Source organism: Panulirus ornatus, chromosome 68 (assembly GCF_036320965.1).
Source record: "Panulirus ornatus isolate Po-2019 chromosome 68, ASM3632096v1, whole genome shotgun sequence".
Classification (NCBI taxonomy): Eukaryota; Metazoa; Arthropoda; class Malacostraca; order Decapoda; family Palinuridae; genus Panulirus; species Panulirus ornatus.
In genome coordinates this window covers 14,515,327-14,535,326 of record NC_092291.1, presented here as the reverse complement: position 1 = coordinate 14,535,326, position 20,000 = coordinate 14,515,327, and the positions used below count along the sequence as shown (strand labels likewise).

Sequence of the window (20,000 nt, the reverse complement as noted above, 5' to 3'; positions counted from 1 at the left end):
TCGTGTGTCTTTTGGAAAAGGATATACATTGCCAGAAAAAATGTTTGGCCAGCAGGGTGTAAAGACGACCGGTCACGTACCCAGAACAGCTGGAACTGTGCCGAGAACAGCTGACTCCTTACGTAGAGCTTCTGGTTCTGAACCGAGAACAACTGGCATCGTATAAAGAACAACCGACACCGTTTCTAGAACAACCGGCACCGTTTCTAGAACAATGGCACCGTTTCTAGAACAGCCGGCACCGCATCTCGAACAACGGACAACGTATCTAGAACAACCGGCACCACATGATGCCCTAAGGTGACCGGCATCGTAACTAGAACATCCGGCACCGTTTCGTACACTGTTCGCTCTCGGACTCCTGCCGGTGACCGACTTACAGTGAAACCCAGATCTCCCTGGCCGGCCGTCTGTGCTTACACAGCCACCAGCTGTCTGTATGATATTGTGTGATTTGTTTTACGTCCCCAGAGTATATGTGGATAAGATTAACTTTGGCGGCAGAATGCCATATACCCATGGCCATCATCCCCAGGTCGATAACATCAGCTGATTTCTGTCATAGTTAACGCAAACACGATCCAGCAAGCATATGGGTCCGGAGCGAGTACGATTGTATGAATAAGGGACACACACTTCCCCCCACCCCCCTTCCGCCTCCCCTGTCCTCGCCAATTTGCGTAATTTGTTTTGGTGTTGCGTTACTGTCGTAAAGAAAAGATATATAAGGTTTGGTCCCCGCGTTTTTGTTTAACGAAAAGGCTGAGAACAAGATGTGAATTAAGATAGGGATAATTTATCTGCCCTCGTCCTCCTCCCCCGGGAGCGGTATAGACCGTACGCCGAAGACAGCAAAGCTAAAAGGCTATTCATGTCGGCCTCTGATCCCCCTGCAGGCCAGGCCACCACGCGACGATTCGCAACGCCGCCGGCGGAGATCGGCCGCGGGTAGGGCGGGTTTAGGGATGGGGCGAGGAGATCCGGGACATACTCTGCGAGGCAGTCGTAATGTGGGGCGTCGTCACACTTGTTCTGCGTGGGTAAGGGGTAGGTAAGGGGGGGGATACACAGCCCTCTCCCCCTCCAAAATGACAGCCTATTCCTCCTCCTCCTTCTTCTCCTCCTCCTCCTCTGCTCCCTCCCCTCGCAAGCTGGTGGTGTGGAACGTGACGGGAACGTTCAGCACGACCGTAGAACGTTCCGTGAGGATGATGATTATTCACATTCATGACCGAGTTGCATCGTCGAGTCTTCCACGTCGTCCTCATTCATTGCCTGGCATTCACCAACGGAATGCGTCCATCACGCATGATCCCCTTTCCCATGGCTTCTTCATCACTACCGCCATCACCATCACCGGGCATACTGCTGCCCCTCAGCGGTGCATTCACCACAGCCATTCATATCTACCACGGTCAGGCCCTTCCCTCGCGACTAAAACCGAGCTGTGATCGATCACCTTAAGCCCATCATATACCATTTGTACATCGTGGTTGAATAGCTTGTCGGACTCTCATATATATATATATATATATATATATATATATATATATATATATATATATATATATATATATATATATATATCCTCTCCAATGATTTCTTTACGACATATATTTTTCTCATTATCATTCCTTTTAGTCTGTACATTTCAGCATTGCGTACACCGCAGGTTACGCGTCTCTGGTACTCGCATTTCTGGATCTGTCTGTACTCATGAAAACTACGCTTTCACCACCATGCATGGAAATGAAAATATGTTTACCATGAGGCAGGATTCTTGCGAACTCTCCCCTCAAGATCTTCCTACTCACCATAGTGTTCATACCACCACAAACTCCTCTTGATTGCATGACTTTTTTCTTATGCATTGTTTTCCTCACTGTTTCTCATCACAACTACCATTTTCATGTACCCTCGTGGCTTTCAATCCTTCCCCGTTCGCTCGCATTTTGTTCTGAGACTGTCCACTTTCTGTCTCAAAAGTTCCCACCGCCTTCCATCGTGTAGGTATCTCCTCATCTGTCCTCGAGAGCACCTGCCTGAGGATATGACACCGTCGTATCCTGGTCTAAGCAGAACCAGCGTGTTGTTGGCGGGGTCAAGAGACCAGAGGAGAGGCTTTTCCCACGTGAGGAGTGGGCGGCTGGAGCTGGATGACGGGCATAACATATTAGAATGATGTGTTCCATGCCCATTGGCGTCCCTCTCCCCCGCCCCTCACACACACACACACACACACACACACACACACACACACACACACCTCCAGTCCCTTCCCATGAAATTCTCATGTATGTTGACATGCATGTTAGCTGAGCCTTGGTCCTGTGTAGGGGACGGGAGAGGGACAAGCTTCCTCTGGTTATGAATCTTGCTCGACATGGGTTCTCTCCCTCGCTGGTCTCCTCTCTCCCCATACCGTCAGCTGACGCTACACTGACAACACTGAGGCTCTCAGGGTTCCTTTCCATTCACGTATCAGTACTGTATACAGTATGATACTGTGTGTATATATGTATGCTATCCGTGTCCAGCGGAGGATAACACAGTTTGAAGAACGAACGACACTGTAGATCCGATCTTTATAGGGGACGAGACTTGCTCCTCCACCAAAGGGTACAAAGAGATTAGTCTCGCATATTTGTCTCGGCCCCTTATGGAAATGTAATGGCCGGAGGAAGCATAATTAAATCATCATCGGCTGGGGTCCTCCCGTCGCAAAGTACTAGAGCGATCGCGTCAGGAGGGCCAACATCAAGGCTAGCCCGAATGGTTGGCTGGCCAGAGCTCGGAGACGTTCCTCGAGGGTGATCTAGCGTGGGAAGAGGATGTGGAATCTGCTGGCGCATCCAGCTGGTGAAGACAAGAGTAGGAAGACCAGGTGTTCCATTCGACTGTACGTACACAACAGGGGCTGTTCTCACGGAGCCCACTGCCCTGACGTCGTCGTCCCCCCTGGAACCCGCCCACTGGCCTTGCGTCCTCCCGCCTGGAACCCGCCCGCTGGCCTTGCATCCCCCGCCTGGAACGCGCCCGCTCATCTTGCGTCCTCCCGCCTGGAACCCGCTCGCTCCCATCCCCAAAGTTAACAACAACTCCTGTTTACATCCCCGTCGGTGAATGATGACCGAGAGTTTGGGATAACATCTTTTTAAGCTCTGATGTGCGTCCCGATGTCGCCCGACAACCGTGGTCCATAAATTATGCTGCAGAACGCACGCCATAATGGTTCTTGCTTACATTATCTCGACAGCCTCACTCGCGAGGGGAGGGGGGGTGTCACAGGTCGGTTAGTTCGTCCCGTCCTCACAAGTCGTCAACTGTGTCTTCGTCTTAGGACGGGTGTCCGATTTTTGCCCCCAAGAACGACGAGCAGTTAATGAATTCAGTGAATGACTTAGAAAGCGGACTTTCTATTTACAAAGGATGAGCAACAGTGATTGGATTGTATCCCCAAATATATACAATAATCGAACAATTTACAGTAGGTAAAATTGTTATTTTTTTTTTTCAACCATCTGGCGAAGAACATTGTTATGAATGCAATGTATTGTTATGAATGCAATGCTGCCACATATCTTGCAGTGTTTGGGAGGAATGATCTCGGAGCTCACTGACTTTATGAAGGTTAAGTAAGTACACACTGTTGCAGGGTGTGAGGGTAGTTATGGGGACAAAGATCACTTCTTCATCCACGACCATCAGGAGGGGCAAAGTCCTGTGATTCGAGGATTATGACCTTTGACCCAAGTGTTAACGGCTAAGGAACCACAAAAAAAAAAAAAAATAATTCGTAAATGTTTTCCTTTTGAGGTTTGGGTCGCAATTTGTGCTACGATTCGAATTCAGTGGAATTCAGTGTATAATTTAGTCCATGAAGAAGTCGGTAATGTAATCATGCGTCCAAGTAAACCTCTCGCTGTCATTGTTACATCCGAATTCGTGTACGAATTATGTAATAGTTTCATTTCAAGGGTATCGTCATACAGTACGATATTCAAATTCCTCGGTCTTCAGTTCGTCTCACGCTGGGGTTGTTGCCACAAGCAGGCGTACGTGTGTGGCTGTAAGTCTTCGATGTGGCAAGTTCGCTTCTCTGTAGTCGAGATAACTTGCGTGACGTTCACTTCAGATCGCCTTGGTTCAGAGACGTTCAGGTAGCTTCGGGTTGGACCATTCCGGATGAGTTTATGTTCTGATCCGTTCAGATGGGTTCGATTCTGCTCTGATTACCTCATCTGTACACAGTTTACGTAGATAAGTTCATTCTCGTGTTAGTCAGTCAAATACATTTAAGAAAAATACATTTTTATCACATGCTAAAAAAGTAGTTTAAAGCTTCGAGGCTTCATGCACCATTGTCATCTGTTGTTATATAGTAGATGGCCATAATTACTCGAGCGTCACCTGCTCTGTGGACTGAACGTCAGTGCAAGTCGTTTTTTGATATGATTTAGATGTAGGCAAAGGTTGTACGGATTGGCCAGAGTGCTGGTAAGATAACAGGATATTGTATTATTTAGAAAGATGTTGTTTGTTATTAACCAAGTAGACACAATTGTCTTTCCTGGCTGTAACTGGTGAATGGAAAGTCAGCTGTGTGCAAGAATCGGGAGACATCTGATCTCCATGACCACAGACTGAAGTTTAGTAATAGAGGAGTCTCCCATAGTAGCTAGAGTTTTCTATGTTTATTCAGTTGTCAGAAAATATTTTAAGGGGAACTAGAATATTTCTTTAACCAACTTTCATTGAATAGGTTCTTTTTCCATCTGTCAACAAGTTAAACAAATTGGGATGTTTTTTGGAACTTAAGAAACAATTAGACGTGGAAGTAGTTGTGTACCATAGGAAAATGCCATGTTCTTAATCATAAAACAATATTTGAGAATCTCATTTAAGATAATGAGATGCCTTTATAGATGTATTTTGACACCTTGACAAATTATACAGGATAGCTTACCGCACAGATTTTTTCTCTTAGTAAGTACTTTATGGTGAGAATGTCTTAGCAAAGGAAAAATAGTGAAAAGTATCACAAAAGGACTTGTAAGGAAAATACTGTGAAACAGACTTTGTCGTGAGATGAATTTATTTGATTGTCATTACAAAGAAAAAGAACAGTTTTGAGACCTTTTTGTATGCTCCAGTTATGGACAAAAGCCCACTTCAAAGCCGGGCCTTAATGAAACATAAAGAGGTTAATGAAACGGAAAAAGAATAGACGAGGCGAAAATTTTGGGAAAGACTAATATGAAAGGTTAAGAATTCCAAAGCTTCGATCGAAGGTGTAGAGAAAGTTAACATGCCAACGGCTTCAAAGTTCATTTACTTTATTATTTATTAGTTGTAAACTCGGTTTAATTGGTTCATAGGTGGTTAATTCTACGAATTATTGGCGATTTCAGGTCACCTCTACTTGTGGATATTATTGGCTAGAACTACGCTAAGGTCGAGCAGAGATAACGGCCCACATACTACTGCATAATCGACCATCAGGTTGCCCTCAGCATAATGGTAAGTTGGCTTTCGGGTTCTCTCTCTCTCTCTCTCTCTCTCTCTCTCTCTCTCTCTCTCTCTCTCTCTCTGCTTGAAGCTGCAGATTAGCCCTGCATCTGGGCAAACTCACGTTGCAGGTACTCAGAAGGTAAGTCTCTCTCTCTCTCTCTCTCTCTCTCTCTCTCTCTCTCTCTCTCTCTCTCTCTCTCTCTCTCTCTCAGGCACGCGACGTATCAGCAGGAATTGTTCGAAGACTGTTACGTAGTTCATTACACGAAAGGTGTTGTCGTAGAATTCGGCATTACGTCACAGATGACGTACATCTTGTTGATACAGCTGCGTCAGAGTTCACTATGTCGTAAGCTTACACCATTATGAACTACGTGTTGTCGTAAGTTTACACTGGTGTAAGCTTGTATGTAGAAATTGTAAAGTATTGAAAATTAATTATGTCAAGTTTACACTTGTGTAAATCGGTATTATAAACTGAAAATCGTGGAAACGTGTCGTAAACTTACGACATTGTAAATATCTTGTCTTACTCTGCTGTAAATCTTGACAGTTATATACTCAGTGTGTATTAAACATACGCAACTACAGAAGACTTGATTTGCCGTAAATAGAAAGGCTCACAAACTTGTGTCGAAATTTCACACAATTGTAAACTTGTGACGTAACTCACCCTCTGTAATGTTACGATGTTGTAAGTTTATATATCATCGGTAAGTAGATTATCATTTTTCCTGCTTTCTGGTTATGCAAACAGCCGACAGAGGGCCTGTTTATTGTTTATGGCTATTTTGCCAATGATCACCGGAACCATGACGTCATTTCTGACGTATCTGTTGCGCCAGACGTCTCGTTTAACGAGGCAGGAGCGGTCGTATGGTCAAGGAGGTAGGCGATCTAATCCCACAAAACGGTCAAGGGGACTTTAGAGATACAGTTTGTTTCGTCCTTTTGTTTTAAGCAACGTTACGGTTTGGGCTAGGCTGGTCAACCGGATGCCGGCATCCTATCATCCACTCCGTCGGCAAAATAATCATCCATCGTGTGGTGCTCATGATAGTGTGATACACTGTGTGGGAGTGGTACTGTGTGTAAGGGACAACAACCATTTTTAAAACTCTATGGTTGTTATTATTGTTGTTATGATCGTTCGAGGATCCTTTCTGCATGGATCTCTCAAGCTCCAGGGCTGCGCTGCAGTCAGTAGCAGGAGAAGGGATGGACTCACTTGGAATTGATGATACTGTGTTCAGGTGATGTCACCTCGCCCAAGGTGATTTTTTCCACTCGCCGCATGTGACCACAATCGGATGGGGTCCTATTGCGCCTCAGTTCATCGTTGATTACGTTGAAGTACTTCCTGAATTAGTGATGACAGTCCCTTCCCTAATGAGAGTAGAATCATTTGGTATTCGGCGCTAAAGTGTCCTGTATGAGCGTTGATGAATTTTCTCCTAATACCATGAATACGTACGAATAGTTTAGCCTACCCTAAACAATGGTGTTGAGGAGGGTGGAAGCATGAGAGAAAACGAATCAGTCGTGGGCGTAACTACTATATATATTCTCGATATAACAGTAATCCCAAGGTATTGAAGAAAGAGACTTGATTCTTTGTCTTTCTTTCTATCGTGCACTGCCTCCACAGTAGCAGCCACCGTCGTGTGGAGCCGTGCACCTGTGTAGGCTATGTTAGACACAGCAATGATGGGAGTTGAATACGTGTGAACAGTGTTTATAGTGTTTGTATAATGCTTTACCGAGTCATAGAGCGTTACGCGGTGTCGTGCAGTGTTTCGCAGTATTCTAGAATGATTTGCAGTGTCATAGTGCTAAAAGTGTTTTACAGTACTGTGTAGTGTATTCCAGCGGTGCACAGTGTTTTACAGGGTTACGCTATACTGTATAGTGTGTTAGTGCCGCACAGTATTTTACAGTGTTATACTATACTGTATAGTGTGTTACAGTGGTGCACCGTGTTTTACAGTGTTACGCTATACTGTATAGTGTATTACAGTGCTCTGCAGTTTTCCGGAGTGTTATTCAGTTCTCTACACCTATATACAGTGTTTTACCTTACTCTACAGTGCTTTACAGTGCTATAGGTTTTTGTGTGGTAGTTTGGACGACACCTGCAGCTTGATAAGGTTATCATGGCTATTTCATAATATATATATATATATATATATATATATATATATATATATATATATATATATATATATATACCGGCACTAGACTGAACCAGATTAAGTTAAATTTGGCAGTGTTCAGGATTCGAACCCGGACAGGCCCGTGCTGTGCCGAGTTTTATTGCGGTTTAAAGAGTTATCCAGTGTCTTACAGCGCCAAGCCGTGATTTACAGAGCTGTATAGTGTTTTACAGCACCATCCAATTTTTTTTGCAGCGCTGTATAGTACAGTAGAGTGCTTTTCTGTGTTTGCAATGCTGTACAATGTGATCTTAACATCCCTCCACCGTCCCTATGTAATCTTAACATCCCTCCACCGTCCTAATGTGATCTTAACATCCCTCCACCGTCCTAATGTGATCTTAACATCCCTCCACCGTCCTAATGTGATCTTAACATCCCTCCACCGTCCTAATGTGATCTTAACATCCCTCCACCGTCCCTAATGTAATCTTAACATCCTCCACCGTCCCTATGTAATCTTAACATCCTCCACCGTCCCTATGTAATCTTAACATCCTCCACCGTCCCTAATGTAATCTTAACATCCTCCACCGTCCCTAATGTAATCTTAACATCCTCCACCGTCCCTAATGTAATCTTAACATCCTCCACCGTCCCTAATGTAATCTTAACATCCTCCACCGTCCCTAATGTAATCTTAACATCCTCCACCGTCCCTATGTAATCTTAACATCCTCCACCGTCCCTAATGTAATCTTAACATCCTCCACCGTCCCTAATGTAATCTTAACATCCTCCACCGTCCCTATGTAATCTTAACATCCCTCCACCGTCCCTAATGTAATCTTAACATCCTCCACCGTCCCTAATGTAATCTTAACATCCTCCACCGTCCCTAATGTAATCTTAACATCCTCCACCGTCCCTAATGTAATCTTAACATCCCTCCACCGTCCTAATGTGATCTTAACATCCCTCCACCGTCCTAATGTGATCTTAACATCCCTCCACCGTCCCTAATGTAATCTTAACATCCTCCACCGTCCCTAATGTAATCTTAACATCCTCCACCGTCCCTAATGTGATCTTAACATCCCTCCACCGTCCTAATGTGATCTTAACATCCCTCCACCGTCCTAATGTGATCTTAACATCCCTCCACCGTCCCTATGTAATCTTAACATCCTCCACCGTCCCTAATGTGATCTTAACATCCCTCCACCGTCCTAATGTGATCTTAACATCCCTCCACCGTCCCTAATGTAATCTTAACATCCTCCACCGTCCCTAATGTGATCTTAACATCCCTCCACCGTCCTAATGTGATCTTAACATCCCTCCACCGTCCTAATGTGATCTTAACATCCCTCCACCGTCCCTATGTAATCTTAACATCCTCCACCGTCCCTAATGTGATCTTAACATCCCTCCACCGTCCCTATGTAATCTTAACATCCCTCCACCGTCCTAATGTGATCTTAACATCCCTCCACCGTCCTAATGTGATCTTAACATCCCTCCACCGTCCCTAATGTGATCTTAACATCCCTCCACCGTCCCTAATGTGATCTTAACATCCCTCCACCGTCCTAATGTGATCTTAACATCCCTCCACCGTCCTAATGTGATCTTAACATCCCTCCACCGTCCTAATGTGATCTTAACATCCCTCCACCGTCCCTAATGTAATCTTAACATCCTCCACCGTCCCTAATGTGATCTTAACATCCCTCCACCGTCCCTAATGTAATCTTAACATCCCTCCACCGTCCTAATGTGATCTTAACATCCCTCCACCGTCCTAATGTGATCTTAACATCCCTCCACCGTCCCTATGTAATCTTAACATCCTCCACCGTCCCTATGTAATCTTAACATCCTCCACCGTCCCTATGTAATCTTAACATCCCTCCACCGTCCTAATGTGATCTTAACATCCCTCCACCGTCCCTATGTAATCTTAACATCCCTCCACCGTCCTAATGTGATCTTAACATCCCTCCACCGTCCCTATGTAATCTTAACATCCCTCCACCGTCCTAATGTGATCTTAACATCCCTCCACCGTCCTAATGTGATCTTAACATCCCTCCACCGTCCTAATGTGATCTTAACATCCCTCCACCGTCCTAATGTGATCTTAACATCCCTCCACCGTCCCTAATGTAATCTTAACATCCCTCCACCGTCCTAATGTGATCTTAACATCCCTCCACCGTCCTAATGTGATCTTAACATCCCTCCACCGTCCTAATGTGATCTTAACATCCCTCCACCGTCCTAATGTGATCTTAACATCCCTCCACCGTCCCTAATGTGATCTTAACATCCCTCCACCGTCCCTAATGTAATCTTAACATCCTCCACCGTCCCTATGTAATCTTAACATCCCTCCACCGTCCTAATGTAATCTTAACATCCCTCCACCGTCCCTAATGTAATCTTAACATCCTCCACCGTCCCTAATGTAATCTTAACATCCCTCCACCGTCCTAATGTGATCTTAACATCCCTCCACCGTCCTAATGTGATCTTAACATCCCTCCACCGTCCTAATGTGATCTTAACATCCCTCCACCGTCCTAATGTGATCTTAACATCCCTCCACCGTCCCTAATGTAATCTTAACATCCTCCACCGTCCCTAATGTAATCTTAACATCCTCCACCGTCCCTATGTAATCTTAACATCCTCCACCGTCCCTATGTAATCTTAACATCCCTCCACGTCCCTAATGTAATCTTAACATCCTCCACCGTCCCTAATGTAATCTTAACATCCTCCACCGTCCCTAATGTGATCTTAACATCCCTCCACCGTCCTAATGTGATCTTAACATCCCTCCACCGTCCTAATGTGATCTTAACATCCCTCCACCGTCCTAATGTGATCTTAACATCCCTCCACCGTCCTAATGTGATCTTAACATCCCTCCACCGTCCCTAATGTAATCTTAACATCCTCCACCGTCCCTATGTAATCTTAACATCCCTCCACCGTCCTAATGTGATCTTAACATCCCTCCACCGTCCCTAATGTAATCTTAACATCCCTCCACCGTCCTAATGTAATCTTAACATCCTCCACCGTCCCTAATGTAATCTTAACATCCTCCACCGTCCCTAATGTAATCTTAACATCCCTCCACCGTCCTAATGTGATCTTAACATCCCTCCACCGTCCCTAATGTAATCTTAACATCCTCCACCGTCCCTAATGTAATCTTAACATCCTCCACCGTCCCTAATGTGATCTTAACATCCCTCCACCGTCCTAATGTGATCTTAACATCCCTCCACCGTCCTAATGTGATCTTAACATCCCTCCACCGTCCCTAATGTAATCTTAACATCCTCCACCGTCCCTAATGTAATCTTAACATCCTCCACCGTCCCTATGTAATCTTAACATCCCTCCACCGTCCTAATGTGATCTTAACATCCCTCCACCGTCCTAATGTGATCTTAACATCCCTCCACCGTCCCTAATGTAATCTTAACATCCTCCACCGTCCCTATGTAATCTTAACATCCTCCACCGTCCCTATGTAATCTTAACATCCTCCACCGTCCCTAATGTAATCTTAACATCCCTCCACCGTCCTAATGTGATCTTAACATCCCTCCACCGTCCTAATGTGATCTTAACATCCCTCCACCGTCCTAATGTGATCTTAACATCCCTCCACCGTCCCTAATGTAATCTTAACATCCTCCACCGTCCCTAATGTGATCTTAACATCCCTCCACCGTCCCTAATGTAATCTTAACATCCTCCACCGTCCCTAATGTAATCTTAACATCCTCCACCGTCCCTATGTAATCTTAACATCCTCCACCGTCCCTAATGTAATCTTAACATCCCTCCACCGTCCTAATGTGATCTTAACATCCCTCCACCGTCCTAATGTGATCTTAACATCCCTCCACCGTCCCTAATGTAATCTTAACATCCTCCACCGTCCCTAATGTAATCTTAACATCCTCCACCGTCCCTAATGTGATCTTAACATCCCTCCACCGTCCTAATGTGATCTTAACATCCCTCCACCGTCCCTAATGTGATCTTAACATCCCTCCACCGTCCTAATGTGATCTTAACATCCCTCCACCGTCCCTAATGTAATCTTAACATCCCTCCACCGTCCTAATGTGATCTTAACATCCCTCCACCGTCCCTAATGTGATCTTAACATCCCTCCACCGTCCTAATGTGATCTTAACATCCCTCCACCGTCCTAATGTGATCTTAACATCCTCCACCGTCCCTAATGTGATCTTAACATCCCTCCACCGTCCCTATGTAATCTTAACATCCTCCACCGTCCCTAATGTGATCTTAACATCCCTCCACCGTCCTAATGTGATCTTAACATCCCTCCACCGTCCTAATGTGATCTTAACATCCCTCCACCGTCCTAATGTGATCTTAACATCCCTCCACCGTCCTAATGTGATCTTAACATCCCTCCACCGTCCTAATGTGATCTTAACATCCCTCCACCGTCCCTAATGTAATCTTAACATCCTCCACCGTCCCTAATGTGATCTTAACATCCCTCCACCGTCCCTAATGTAATCTTAACATCCCTCCACCGTCCTAATGTGATCTTAACATCCCTCCACCGTCCCTAATGTAATCTTAACATCCTCCACCGTCCCTAATGTAATCTTAACATCCTCCACCGTCCCTATGTAATCTTAACATCCTCCACCGTCCCTAATGTAATCTTAACATCCTCCACCGTCCCTATGTAATCTTAACATCCTCCACCGTCCCTAATGTGATCTTAACATCCCTCCACCGTCCCTAATGTAATCTTAACATCCTCCACCGTCCCTAATGTAATCTTAACATCCTCCACCGTCCCTAATGTAATCTTAACATCCCTCCACCGTCCTAATGTAATCTTAACATCCTCCACCGTCCCTAATGTAATCTTAACATCCTCCACCGTCCCTATGTAATCTTAACATCCTCCACCGTCCCTAATGTAATCTTAACATCCTCCACCGTCCCTAATGTGATCTTAACATCCCTCCACCGTCCTAATGTGATCTTAACATCCCTCCACCGTCCCTAATGTGATCTTAACATCCCTCCACCGTCCCTAATGTAATCTTAACATCCCTCCACCGTCCTAATGTGATCTTAACATCCCTCCACCGTCCTAATGTGATCTTAACATCCCTCCACCGTCCCTAATGTGATCTTAACATCCCTCCACCGTCCCTAATGTAATCTTAACATCCCTCCACCGTCCTAATGTGATCTTAACATCCCTCCACCGTCCTAATGTGATCTTAACATCCCTCCACCGTCCTAATGTGATCTTAACATCCCTCCACCGTCCTAATGTGATCTTAACATCCCTCCACCGTCCTAATGTGATCTTAACATCCCTCCACCGTCCTAATGTGATCTTAACATCCCTCCACCGTCCTAATGTAATCTTAACATCCCTCCACCGTCCTAATGTGATCTTAACATCCCTCCACCGTCCCTAATGTGATCTTAACATCCCTCCACCGTCCCTATGTAATCTTAACATCCTCCACCGTCCCTAATGTGATCTTAACATCCCTCCACCGTCCTAATGTGATCTTAACATCCCTCCACCGTCCCTATGTAATCTTAACATCCTCCACCGTCCCTAATGTAATCTTAACATCCCTCCACCGTCCTAATGTGATCTTAACATCCCTCCACCGTCCTAATGTGATCTTAACATCCCTCCACCGTCCCTAATGTAATCTTAACATCCTCCACCGTCCCTATGTAATCTTAACATCCTCCACCGTCCCTAATGTAATCTTAACATCCCTCCACCGTCCTAATGTGATCTTAACATCCCTCCACCGTCCTAATGTGATCTTAACATCCCTCCACCGTCCTAATGTGATCTTAACATCCCTCCACCGTCCTAATGTGATCTTAACATCCCTCCACCGTCCTAATGTGATCTTAACATCCCTCCACCGTCCTAATGTGATCTTAACATCCCTCCACCGTCCCTAATGTAATCTTAACATCCCTCCACCGTCCTAATGTGATCTTAACATCCCTCCACCGTCCTAATGTGATCTTAACATCCCTCCACCGTCCTAATGTGATCTTAACATCCCTCCACCGTCCTAATGTGATCTTAACATCCCTCCACCGTCCTAATGTGATCTTAACATCCCTCCACCGTCCCTATGTAATCTTAACATCCTCCACCGTCCCTAATGTAATCTTAACATCCCTCCACGTCCCTAATGTAATCTTAACATCCCTCCACCGTCCTAATGTGATCTTAACATCCCTCCACCGTCCTAATGTGATCTTAACATCCCTCCACCGTCCCTAATGTAATCTTAACATCCTCCACCGTCCCTAATGTAATCTTAACATCCTCCACCGTCCCTAATGTAATCTTAACATCCTCCACCGTCCCTATGTAATCTTAACATCCTCCACCGTCCCTAATGTAATCTTAACATCCTCCACCGTCCCTATGTAATCTTAACATCCTCCACCGTCCCTATGTAATCTTAACATCCCTCCACCGTCCTAATGTGATCTTAACATCCCTCCACCGTCCTAATGTGATCTTAACATCCCTCCACCGTCCTAATGTGATCTTAACATCCCTCCACCGTCCCTATGTAATCTTAACATCCTCCACCGTCCCTAATGTAATCTTAACATCCTCCACCGTCCCTAATGTAATCTTAACATCCCTCCACCGTCCCTAATGTAATCTTAACATCCTCCACCGTCCCTAATGTAATCTTAACATCCCTCCACCGTCCTAATGTGATCTTAACATCCCTCCACCGTCCTAATGTGATCTTAACATCCCTCCACCGTCCCTAATGTAATCTTAACATCCTCCACCGTCCCTAATGTAATCTTAACATCCTCCACCGTCCCTAATGTAATCTTAACATCCTCCACCGTCCCTAATGTAATCTTAACATCCTCCACCGTCCCTAATGTGATCTTAACATCCCTCCACCGTCCCTAATGTAATCTTAACATCCTCCACCGTCCCTAATGTAATCTTAACATCCCTCCACCGTCCTAATGTGATCTTAACATCCCTCCACCGTCCTAATGTGATCTTAACATCCCTCCACCGTCCCTAATGTAATCTTAACATCCTCCACCGTCCCTAATGTAATCTTAACATCCCTCCACCGTCCTAATGTAATCTTAACATCCTCCACCGTCCCTAATGTGATCTTAACATCCCTCCACCGTCCTAATGTGATCTTAACATCCCTCCACCGTCCCTATGTAATCTTAACATCCTCCACCGTCCCTAATGTGATCTTAACATCCCTCCACCGTCCCTAATGTAATCTTAACATCCTCCACCGTCCCTAATGTGATCTTAACATCCCTCCACCGTCCTAATGTGATCTTAACATCCCTCCACCGTCCTAATGTGATCTTAACATCCCTCCACCGTCCCTATGTAATCTTAACATCCTCCACCGTCCCTAATGTGATCTTAACATCCCTCCACCGTCCTAATGTGATCTTAACATCCCTCCACCGTCCTAATGTGATCTTAACATCCCTCCACCGTCCTAATGTGATCTTAACATCCCTCCACCGTCCTAATGTGATCTTAACATCCCTCCACCGTCCTAATGTGATCTTAACATCCCTCCACCGTCCCTAATGTAATCTTAACATCCCTCCACCGTCCTAATGTGATCTTAACATCCCTCCACCGTCCCTAATGTAATCTTAACATCCCTCCACCGTCCTAATGTGATCTTAACATCCCTCCACCGTCCTAATGTGATCTTAACATCCCTCCACCGTCCTAATGTGATCTTAACATCCCTCCACCGTCCTAATGTGATCTTAACATCCCTCCACCGTCCCTAATGTGATCTTAACATCCCTCCACCGTCCCTAATGTAATCTTAACATCCTCCACCGTCCCTAATGTGATCTTAACATCCCTCCACCGTCCCTAATGTGATCTTAACATCCCTCCACCGTCCCTATGTAATCTTAACATCCCTCCACCGTCCTAATGTGATCTTAACATCCCTCCACCGTCCTAATGTGATCTTAACATCCCTCCACCGTCCCTATGTAATCTTAACATCCTCCACCGTCCCTAATGTAATCTTAACATCCTCCACCGTCCCTAATGTAATCTTAACATCCTCCACCGTCCCTATGTAATCTTAACATCCTCCACCGTCCCTAATGTGATCTTAACATCCCTCCACCGTCCTAATGTGATCTTAACATCCCTCCACCGTCCCTAATGTAATCTTAACATCCTCCACCGTCCCTATGTAATCTTAACATCCTCCACCGTCCCTAATGTGATCTTAACATCCCTCCACCGTCCCTAATGTAATCTTAACATCCTCCACCGTCCCTAATGTAATCTTAACATCCCTCCACCGTCCTAATGTGATCTTAACATCCCTCCACCGTCCCTATGTAATCTTAACATCCTCCACCGTCCCTAATGTGATCTTAACATCCCTCCACCGTCCTAATGTGATCTTAACATCCCTCCACCGTCCTAATGTAATCTTAACATCCTCCACCGTCCCTAATGTAATCTTAACATCCCTCCACCGTCCTAATGTGATCTTAACATCCCTCCACCGTCCTAATGTGATCTTAACATCCCTCCACCGTCCTAATGTGATCTTAACATCCCTCCACCGTCCTAATGTGATCTTAACATCCCTCCACCGTCCCTATGTAATCTTAACATCCCTCCACCGTCCTAATGTGATCTTAACATCCCTCCACCGTCCTAATGTAATCTTAACATCCCTCCACCGTCCTAATGTGATCTTAACATCCCTCCACCGTCCCTATGTAATCTTAACATCCTCCACCGTCCCTAATGTAATCTTAACATCCTCCACCGTCCCTAATGTAATCTTAACATCCTCCACCGTCCCTAATGTGATCTTAACATCCCTCCACCGTCCCTATGTAATCTTAACATCCTCCACCGTCCCTAATGTAATCTTAACATCCTCCACCGTCCCTAATGTGATCTTAACATCCCTCCACCGTCCCTAATGTAATCTTAACATCCTCCACCGTCCCTATGTAATCTTAACATCCTCCACCGTCCCTAATGTAATCTTAACATCCTCCACCGTCCCTAATGTGATCTTAACATCCCTCCACCGTCCTAATGTGATCTTAACATCCCTCCACCGTCCTAATGTGATCTTAACATCCCTCCACCGTCCTAATGTGATCTTAACATCCCTCCACCGTCCTAATGTGATCTTAACATCCCTCCACCGTCCTAATGTAATCTTAACATCCCTCCACCGTCCTAATGTGATCTTAACATCCCTCCACCGTCCTAATGTGATCTTAACATCCCTCCACCGTCCCTATGTAATCTTAACATCCTCCACCGTCCCTATGTAATCTTAACATCCTCCACCGTCCCTAATGTGATCTTAACATCCCTCCACCGTCCTAATGTGATCTTAACATCCCTCCACCGTCCTAATGTGATCTTAACATCCCTCCACCGTCCTAATGTGATCTTAACATCCCTCCACCGTCCCTAATGTGATCTTAACATCCCTCCACCGTCCTAATGTGATCTTAACATCCCTCCACCGTCCTAATGTGATCTTAACATCCCTCCACCGTCCTAATGTGATCTTAACATCCCTCCACCGTCCTAATGTGATCTTAACATCCCTCCACCGTCGTCCCTAATGTGATCTTAACATCCCTCCACCGTCCCTAATGTAATCTTAACATCCCTCCACCGTCCCTAATGTAATCTTAACATCCCTCCACCGTCCCTAATGTAATCTTAACATCCCTCCACCGTCCCTAATGTAATCTTAACATCCCTCCACCGTCCCTAATGTAATCTTAACATCCCTCCACCGTCCCTAATGTAATCTTAACATCCCTCCACCGTCCCTAATGTAATCTTAACATCCCGCCACCGTCCCTAATGTGATCTTAACATACTTCCACCTTCCCTAATGTAATCTTAACATCCCTCCACCGTCCCTAATGTAATCTTAACATCCCTCCACCGTCCCTAATGTAATCTTAACATCCCTCCACCGTCCCTAATGTGATCTTAACATCCCTCCACCGTCCCTAATGTGATCTTAACATCCCTCCACCGTCCCTAATGTGATCTTAACATCCCTCCACCGTCCCTAATGTGATCTTAACATCCCTCCACCGTCCCTAATGTAATCTTAACATACTTCCACCGTCCCTAATGTAATCTTAACATACTTCCACCTTCCCTAATGTGATCTTAAATCCCACCCGCGCCATCACGCTCAGTCAGCTTTCCGAGCCTTTCTCGAGATTTCCTTTCGTGGATCAAAACGTAATGTATAGATAACTGACACGGTCGTTTTAGGCTTCTATAGAGCAGTTAACACAGAGCAGTTGTAATAGTTTGAAGCCCTTAATGACCGTAGTAAAACTAGGGAAGGTACTCTTCTGTAGGGCGTAGTATAAGATGAGACAACAGCAAGTTCGGTCCACTTACTTGCAATACTGACGTTGATGAAGCTGAATATGTCTTGGTCTTCGACGACGCCGTTGACCGCCTCAGATGCCTGGGCGCGACACCGCTTCCTGTCGCGTCCCCTCAGCCGGCGACACTTCTTGAAGGCATTGCGGCAGTCCTTCTTCTGCCGTCCCTTCAGGCCACGGCACACTTTCGAGCCCTTGCTCTTGTTCCCTTTCTTCGACTTCTTCTTCTTGTTTTTCTTCTTTTTGTTCTTCGTCCGCTTCCTGGCGTGGCTGGACTTCCTCCCTCGCTGTTTCCTGGGCCGGGGCCTGGGAGTCGCCGTCACGTTGTGGACGAAGTTGTGGCTGAGGTCCACCCCGGCGTCGTCCAGGGGCTCCATGAGATGCGACACGTCCTCAGGCTGTATGTCGTTGAAGCCCCTGCTCTCCAGGGTGGATTCGGCCACGTGCCGAGAGGAGAGGAGTCCCCTCCTGATGTCTTCCTGCCCTCTGTGTCTCCTCCCCTCAGCGGAGGCGGCGTGCCTGCCGCCGGCTTTGCTCTGCGCCTCCTCGGGCGTCAGCCACACGGCGTCCGGCGCCTCCCCTCCGTGGTGGTGCCTGTGGGCGTGCCTCCGTCGCCCGTGGCCGCCCGCAGACTCGTGGTGGCTCTTGCGCAGGGGATCGCCTTCGTCGTCGTCATCGTCTCCTAAAATGATGCTGCGGCGATCTCGCTCCTCGTCCTTCCTGTGAGGGCAGTCAGGGGTTGAGATAGAAACGGTCCCGCTCGAAAGTCTACGAATTACAAGAGAACCGTAAACCCACATATGTGGCAGGATGTTGGGTGGTAACTGTGGAAACCTTAGCTAAACCCACATTATGTTGCAGGGTGTGGGTGATAGCTTTGAGACCCCCCTATACCCACATATGTTGCAATTTGGAGTTGACAGCTCGCAAAGCCATGCAAGCTGTAGACCACATCCTAACAGTGGATAAAGAGTCGTCATAGTTCACACCTTTTCATACATGAGACCCTCAGAGCTCACATGAGTGTGGGGGACAGACTGGCGCTGCTCACACATGAGTTGTGTGAGACTTGATTGCCTTACAAGTGTGGGGACAGTTCAGACATATATTCGGGAAAACCTTTCATATCATTGATTCCAAAGTCTACAAATACGGCATAGTGCTGGTCTCACAAAGTACCTTATCCTAATCGTGGCGACCCTTCGGCTGCCGATCTTCCTGGAGTTCCACTCGAAGTCGTTGTGTTTCGGGGTGTTCGGGTGGCCGAAGGGGTGCGAGGTGGCCGCCGACGACATTATCACCATAAGCACAACCAGCTTGAGCAATCGGGCCATGGCTAGAGGGAGAGAAGATGGGGAAAACAATATGATTATCCTCGTCGATTTTATGGCAAACGTACGTTTGTGTAATGGTGGTTAATGCTTATATCCATGGTGTACTATTATGGGTGTCTTCTCTGCGAGTGAATCGGGTGCTAATGACTGTAGTAGTTGTGGTAGTAGTAGTAGTAGTAGTAGTAGTAGTGGTTTGTTTCAACCAAGTCACAACTGGTTCTTTAAAAGTCAAGCAACACATTTACGGCTTCAAGACCGTACAGGAACGATACGATAACGCAACACAGTCCGGAAACACAGTTGCTCCACACACACTGTCAACACAGACTCACTATAAATCATACAACACACTGATATACTAAGAAACATGCCAGACAATTATCAGACACCGTCCCGACTGTTCGATAATATACTGTTCCATAATACAGTTGCGCTAAACGAGTACACAATACAAACTATCCTGCAACACAAAAGTACACAACACTTA

At 45.9% G+C, this 20,000-nt stretch overlaps 2 protein-coding genes across 2 annotated transcripts in view; one reads left to right on the top strand and one right to left on the bottom strand.

Moving 5' to 3' along the window:
- The first annotated feature begins 5,477 nt into the window (after positions 1-5,477).
- The window catches only part of LOC139747251 (uncharacterized), a 193,051-nt gene continuing 178,528 nt past the window's right edge, over positions 5,478-20,000 (top strand). The window contains exon 1 of the mRNA XM_071659336.1: positions 5,478-5,520. Coding sequence (XP_071515437.1) covers positions 5,518-5,520 — 3 coding nt within the window. The 5' untranslated portion in view covers positions 5,478-5,517. The remainder of the gene's footprint in view (positions 5,521-20,000) is intronic.
- Positions 18,050-20,000, bottom strand: part of LOC139747453 (uncharacterized) — a 13,444-nt gene continuing 11,493 nt past the window's right edge. The window contains exons 2-3 of the mRNA XM_071659810.1: positions 19,359-19,515; positions 18,050-18,899 (exon numbers count right to left, since the gene is read on the bottom strand). Of these exons, the coding sequence (XP_071515911.1) occupies positions 18,065-18,899; positions 19,359-19,513 (990 nt within the window). The 5' untranslated portion in view covers positions 19,514-19,515 and the 3' untranslated portion in view covers positions 18,050-18,064. The remainder of the gene's footprint in view (positions 18,900-19,358; positions 19,516-20,000) is intronic.